This window comes from Athene cunicularia (genome assembly GCF_003259725.1).
Source record: "Athene cunicularia isolate RWA chromosome 2 unlocalized genomic scaffold, athCun1 chr2_part1, whole genome shotgun sequence".
Classification (NCBI taxonomy): Eukaryota; Metazoa; Chordata; class Aves; order Strigiformes; family Strigidae; genus Athene; species Athene cunicularia.
Window position 1 is genome coordinate 49,697,862 of NW_020799095.1, and position 7,168 is coordinate 49,705,029.

Below are 7,168 nucleotides of genomic sequence, written 5' to 3' on the forward strand. Positions count from 1 at the left end.
GTTCTGGGATTGTTCCTCAAGTCTCATTGTTCAAAACACTCAGAATTTTACTCCCCACTCCCTCAACATATGTTTTAACACAGTGCCTAGCCAGGTCATCATTTGTAGTTTTGCAGTGAAAAAAAAAAAAAAAAAAAAAAATTAAACAAAAACTGTTTTTCCCTAGTAAACTTACAGAACACCTCCCCACACTGGGAAACCACACATTTACATTTAATTCTACGCTCTGAAACTGATCTTGACCTAATGGGAAATAATAAGCCTCTTCAACTAGTCAAAGGTAAATGCTGTTTAAATTATTCGAGAACATATCTTTAATACAGAAGTATAGGACAGGCTAGAAAGCTTACCTGTATGAGTTTCTTTGTTTTTTGGTACATCACTTTGCTTTTTCCAGTATTGGGTCCAGCTGAAATGAAGGGCAGGTGCCTGATCCCCCTTTAGCAGGAACTTTCTTCCATTACATCTGACAGAATCAGACAACTGATGCCTGATTTCACTGGTCAAGTTTTCCTCATTCTTGTGATCAGAGATTTCTTTCTTCCTCTCATTTTTATCTTTTGGAGCATATGCAAGAGAAGACTTCTTACCTACTCTTGTATTTTTACTACGGTGAGAATCATGTCTTTTCTGACACTCCTTTTCTACTGGGGGTTTATTCCACACAGGCTTCCGGGGATATCTTTTGTTTACGTAATTGTAGCCTTTCTGCTCATCCGCACTACCAACAGGTGCATCACAGAATGCCTTTCCAACAGATGATTCTGAAGAGTCAGACTGAGTCAAATCCAAAGGTGGAACATTTTCAAACAGCTCCACTTTCTGTTTAGAGCTCACTCTCTTTTCCCGGTCATGTACTTGCTTTCCCTTCTCCCTGAAACCTCTTCCAGATGCATGCATTAGATGTGTTTTCTTTGGCTTTGCTCCTCTGCTATCTGCATTAGGTACCTCTCTGTCACTCTCTGAGGAGAGAAAGTCATTGTACCCTCTAGGAGGTGCTCTTCTCCCAGGTACTACTGCAGCATCTGTAATTCCTGCACCTGCAGCAGCATCGGCAGTAGTTTGCCTTATCTTACTTCTAGCATGTGCGCTATCATTTCTTGATCTGTGCCATCTCTGGCTTTGCAAGTTACGATTCTTCAAACTTTTACTGGTACTAAAATACTGGTGGAAGTCTTCAGAATTCCCATACTGACTGTCTGGATTACAAAAGCCATGATGCTTTGTGGAAGAGCTTTCATAATCTCTACCTCTTTCAGAGGACAGACTAGGAAATGGTAACTTACTTCTGTTCTGAACACTGTTGGAGTCTTTCCTATCTTTATTTACCCAATTTATATCTGTAGGTTGTCCTTCTCCTGGAATAGAATCAGCAGCATCAGGATTGAAATTCAATGAACCTAAAAAGTGAAAAAAATAAAAAGTCATATAAGACTATTAAATAAACATATCATTTCAGCAAAATTACCATACATGCAAAGGCCCAGAAGTTCAATCAATCCCTCACTTGACAGAACTGAAAACAGTTTCCAGAAACCAGAGTCAAATCATATAGTGCTTTGTGGAAGTTACTTTCTCTTGTAAGCTTTAGAGAAAGACTGTGATGATCTAGAATGAAGAAAAACATTTGAAGTATGTATACAAGACATGCAAGTGTGATAATCAGTGTTTAACATGTGGCTGAGGTTTTTCCTAGCATGTTTACATACAAACCTGAAGAAAAATGGCTACATCTGAGATTTTAATATTACAAAGAACTTCAAACAAATTAAAATCCATCAGCCAAAAAGTAGCAATAGTAAATGCCTGCATGAACACTGATTACACTGCTCTACATATAGACACAGTAAGTGGTAGAGGGACTACCCAGGGCAGCTTTGCAAAGTTAGTTTTGCTGTTAGGAGGCCATCAGCATCAACCATGGTTCTACTTGAGTGGCTGATGACTATCCTGTTATTTCTAGGTCTCTAGATAAAAGAAAGAGGTGCACATTACAAATCTCATGTTGCTCAATTTCATATCACATCGTGCCAGTGGGGCCTGCCTGCAACAGCAGTTATCAGGTGAGTATCAGGGACAGTTTAATGGGCTGTGGCAGATTAAGTCTTACACAATAGTGTAAGACTTAGGAAACCTGAATTTGAGACAATAGAATTAGAACACAAGACAGAGGTCTTTCAAAACACCTGGGTATTGAGTTGAGAATCAATCTTAACTGAAGGGGAGGGGAAGCGGAGAGGTGCTGATCTCTTCTCTCCAACTGCCAATGCCAGGATCCATGGGAATGACTCAAAGGCGTGTTTGTCAGGGGAGCTTCAGACTTGACATTAAAGAAGCGTTTCTTTACTGAGAGGATGGTCAAACCCTGGAACAGGCTTCCTGTAGAGGTGGTCAATGCCCCATGCTGATCAGTATTTAAGAGGCATTTGAACACTGCCCTTAAGAGCATGCTATAACTTTTGGTCAGCCCTGTCAGTCAGGCAGTTGGACTCAACGACCACTGTAGGTCCCTTCCAGCTGAACTAATCTATTCTATCGTTAGAACTGCAGACCCTAGTAGGTACAAAATATTAGGCTTATACATCTGAAAGAATCTAGACTGCAAGCAGCTTCCCTGGAAACATACTATTTTTCTCCTCTTAGCATGCATATTCTGTGTAAAGAACTCAGAAGTTATCCTTTTTTACTTTCTACAACCATACTTCCTTTCAGTTCTTCCAATGTTTTGTTAGTTTCTTTTCTATCACTAATAAAGAGGACTACAAACATAAATTGAATTCCTTTATAATGTAAAGAGCAGTCATTCAGTATACATTACTTAAAATAGTTCCACATATTTTGAGTTGAAGACAGGATGTAATCCTGCAATTACAAATAAACTTTATTTGAAACAACACATTTCATTAGTTGGTTTAAGATTTCTTTTATATACACTAAAAAATAAAGTCTAATAGACAGATGCAACAAGGTAAACCAAATGACTTCTTAATGGTTAATAAAAACATGTTTTTCAAAAATCTCTCAGTTTGCCTCTAAAGAGTATGCTCTATTATTAAAGACCATTGTTTCTTCAGTTACGAGATGCAGTATATAAAATGCATGCATGAATTATAAAAGGAATTGCTGCAGAAGGCTTTCAAATGAATGCAGTAAATAAGCTTGAGTATGTTTTGTAGATCAGTAAAACATACTGTCTTATACTGACATAAAAACCCATGCTGTTTATGGCTTTAAAATGCTGGTTTTCTAAAATGCAGCCAAATTGACTTTTGAGCATGCTCTCCAAGAAGCATAACCAGGACTTGAAATGTGGAAGTGGTATTTTTGAAAGCACTTTCCAAATAATCTATTAAGTTTGAAGAAACAGATGGGAAACCAGGAAACCAGATATTTAAAAGCACCTCCAAAATATGAATAATTCATTAGGGCTTTTTATATCACCCATGAGTAGGATTCCTATTCTTACTGTCAGCTTTTACATTATAAAAATTTCCAAAGTGGTGAATTCTACCAAAACTGATTTCTGTCTGCCAAGATAAGAAGCAGCAAAATACATACACAAGTATAATAATCAGTAGCTAACACTGGCTCTAATTTCTTCTGACATGTTTACCTGTACAAAAATCCCAAGAAAAAGGGAACTTTCAAAGCTAGATAGTCCATATTTCTAGAAAATAAAGAGAATCACAGTATCTTTAGAAACAACCTCTACATTCCAAATTTTAACATCCTTAAGAGCTTGAATGTGAATTAAAATGAAGCATATGAAACTCATATGGTTTCATGCCTGTTCTGCCATAACATTACAGCCTTCAGCATTAATGTGGACAAACCAAAATGCCCTGGCAAAGTTAGGCAGTCTGTGTGAACTATCCTTCAGAAAAATAAATTGGTAAGGACACTTTTAAAAATATGAAACAAATTATTAAGCACATGTCTCATTTTAATAAGTACAAGTTCTGCTTCAAAACCAGATTATTTTGGGGACAAGTACAACCAAAGTTAATAACTTAGGTACTTCTTTTATGAAGACAACAGTAATGATATTTGAAAGTGTCACTTAAAGACATCCTGTCCAAGTGACATTTCTTAGCACGGTATCAGCGAGCTAAATTCCAATTAGATTTTGAGGGGCCATTAAACAATGTGCTTCAATTAGGCAGAGACTATATGAAGTTGATAATTAAGAATAAATATAAGAAAGAAAAAAAATATCAACAAAGTCCAGCCAGAGAAACTTATAATAGGTTGGGGCTACACTGTATACTCTTGTGCACCTGTCAGAGGCAGTACTTTATACTTAAACTAATTCAGCTCTATCTCTCAGATAGGAAGAACTTTCACTCTCATTCTGAAGCTTTAGATCAATACAAAACTGGAACTAAATAAAAAAAACTGATTAGTACCAGTCTTTCTGACTGGACAAGCACTTATTTCTTAATTGACCACTTCTGATTGAGATACCCATAAATTCAACCAAAAATAATGGAGTACTCTATGCAGTTTTGGTCTTCACAATGCAAGATCTAAACATATTAGAATGTGTCCAAAGGAGGGCAACAAGGATGGTAAAAAGGCTAGAAGACATGACTTATGAGAAGCAGCTGAGGATACTAGCGGTGACCTCACTGCTGTCTACAGCTTCCTTATGAGGGGGAGCAGAGAGGGAAGTGCTGATCTCCCTGAAGGCCAGTGACAGGATATGAAGGAATGGCTTAAAGCTGCATCAGGGGAAGTTCAAATTGGGTAGTACTAGGAAAAAGCTCTTCAATGACAGGATGGTCAAGCACTGGAAAAAGTTTCTCAGGCAAGCAGTCATGGCCCCAAGCCTTTCAGTGTTCTAGAAGTGTTTGGATAATGCTCTTGAGTACCTGGTTTAACTTTTAGGTTGCCCTGTGAGGAGTCAGGAGTTGGACTCAATGACCCTTGTGAGTCCCTTCCAACTCTGGATATTCTATATGTTCCGTTCATATACCAGCTTCCAATAGAAGACAAAGGTAATTTCAGGACAGACGTCTTCAGGCTTAAAGAAATTCAAATAACCTATTCTTTCACCTAAAGATTGATGACAGTACAAAGTGCATACACAACAATCTATTTGTCAGCACTGCATACATCCAGACAAGAAATGGTCCAGTCAGCTGGACACAAAGGACAAGTTACAGGGAAGACACTCCCTGCGAGTCTTATGGTATCAGTATTACACTGTACCACAAAAAAGAAAAACAAACAGGAATGGTGCATTATGGAAATGTGAGGCTTCTCCCATACCACTGGAAGCTTTAAACCTCTTCCTCACAGAACAAGCTTGATGTTTTCTTCTTTGATCACTTCATACATTCACTTAGAGCATCCTGTCATTTGCAGACACAACAGAGATTTACAGAAGGTTGGATTTCTTCCTAAATGGAAGTTAGACTGTTTCAGGCTTAAAGACTCAAGCAGTGCAACCCATTTGTATGCAAAATAATCTGCCTGCCCAAAACTTACTGCTTATTCCAACTATAATAGCTCATCTAATAAAGGATATGCTCCCTTTCTGCAACTCTTGCCAGAATTGAGAACTATTAACATGCAAAATCATCATTATCACAGAACGGCTGACGTTGGAATCTTGAGATCATCTAGTGCAAGTACCCTGCTCAAACAGGGTCAGCTAGAGCAAGCTGCCCACAACTGTGTCCAGCCGGGTTTTGAGTATCTCTAATGAGAGAGGCCTCGAACTCTCTGAGCAACCTGTTCCAATGTATGACAATCCTCACAGTAAAAAGGCTTCTTCTTGTGTTCAGATAGAATTTCATGTGGTTTAATTTGTACCTTTTGCCTCTTGTCCTTTAACTTAGTACCACTGAGAAAAATCTGGCTCCATATCCTTTACTCTCTCCTGCCAGGTATTTGTACACTGCACTAAGATCACTCAGACTTCTCCAGACAGAACAGTTCCAGCTCTCTCAGCCTCTCCTCATATGAGGGATGCTTCAATGCCTTAATCATCTTTATGGCCCTTTGCTGGTCTCACTCCACTATGTCCATGTCTTTCTTGCATGGGGAGCCCAGAACCAGAAACAATGCTCCAGGGGCGGCCTCACCAGTGCTGAGCAGCGGGGAAGGTGCACCTCCCTTGACAAACTGACAAGACTCTTCCTAATGTAGTCTAGGATACTGTTGGCCTCCCTTGCAGACAGAGTGCATTGCTGACTCATGGTCTGCTTACAGTCCACCCAGGACCCCGAGGTCCCTGTCTGCAGAGCTGCTTTCCAGCTAGTTAGCCTGCTGTGTATACAGGCACACAGTACAATGTTTTTGTCTATTTATGCTACCGTCCAAACTCAGAGCATCCACATTTTGAACAGAACATGAAGCTTTAGCTAACTCATTTCAAAATGGCATAGGAGAAATATAAAAGTAGGTAAAGAAATATAACTTCACCATAAGTAGCTTCATCATCCTAAGAGAAGTATCTTCTACAGAATGGATTTTGCATTAAGGAGAATAAACATATAAGTTTTCACTTTCCTGGTCACCCTTACAGAGGGCTACTCAGTGCTTCACAGCAACTCCCTGATATCGTCAGTTTAATGATGCATTGTACCACGTATGACAGTGTCATTGTGAAGGAAAAAAAACAAAACTACATTCAACAGCTATTATGGCAACTGATGGAAAAAAAAAAAATCCATTCGTGGCTATTAAATGCAAATATGACCTGTCCCTTCTAGGCACACAGGGCTGGAAACAAGAATGGCATATTAATGTGAATAATCATTCTACAATTGCCTCATTTCTTACATTCTTCCCCTTTGTCTCATATATCCCTAGGCCTCAATAATAGTTCACTAGTGGCAAAATACCCTGGATGGGCTGCACATCTGTCATGACCAAGCCGTCATTCTTTGACTTCAGCTGCTTCCCCATATCTACACTGAGAGCAGAAATATCTTCCATATTTAAGCTCTCAAAATCATACACTCACTCTATTCATGAAGCTGCAGGGTAAAAGCCAATTCCCATCCTAATATGGCACAAGCTCAATTTGAAACTTCCCTACGAGATGATTCTTGATAACACAGTATGTATTAACATAAAAAGGAATAAGCTGCATAACTTAATGCCATGTAACAGTATCTGTGTTAGCTTAAGTATTACAAAGCAAATGTAGGAACGGTGT

General features: G+C 38.8%; 1 protein-coding gene across 1 annotated transcript in view; it reads right to left on the reverse strand.

Annotated features, from left to right (window-relative positions):
- Positions 1-6,945, reverse strand: part of NFX1 (nuclear transcription factor, X-box binding 1) — a 64,524-nt gene extending 57,579 nt beyond the window's left edge. The window contains exons 1-2 of the mRNA XM_026843552.1: positions 6,852-6,945; positions 351-1,400 (exon numbers count right to left, since the gene is read on the reverse strand). Of these exons, the coding sequence (XP_026699353.1) occupies positions 351-1,400; positions 6,852-6,945 (1,144 nt within the window). The remainder of the gene's footprint in view (positions 1-350; positions 1,401-6,851) is intronic.
- Positions 6,946-7,168: the final 223 nt, after the last annotated feature.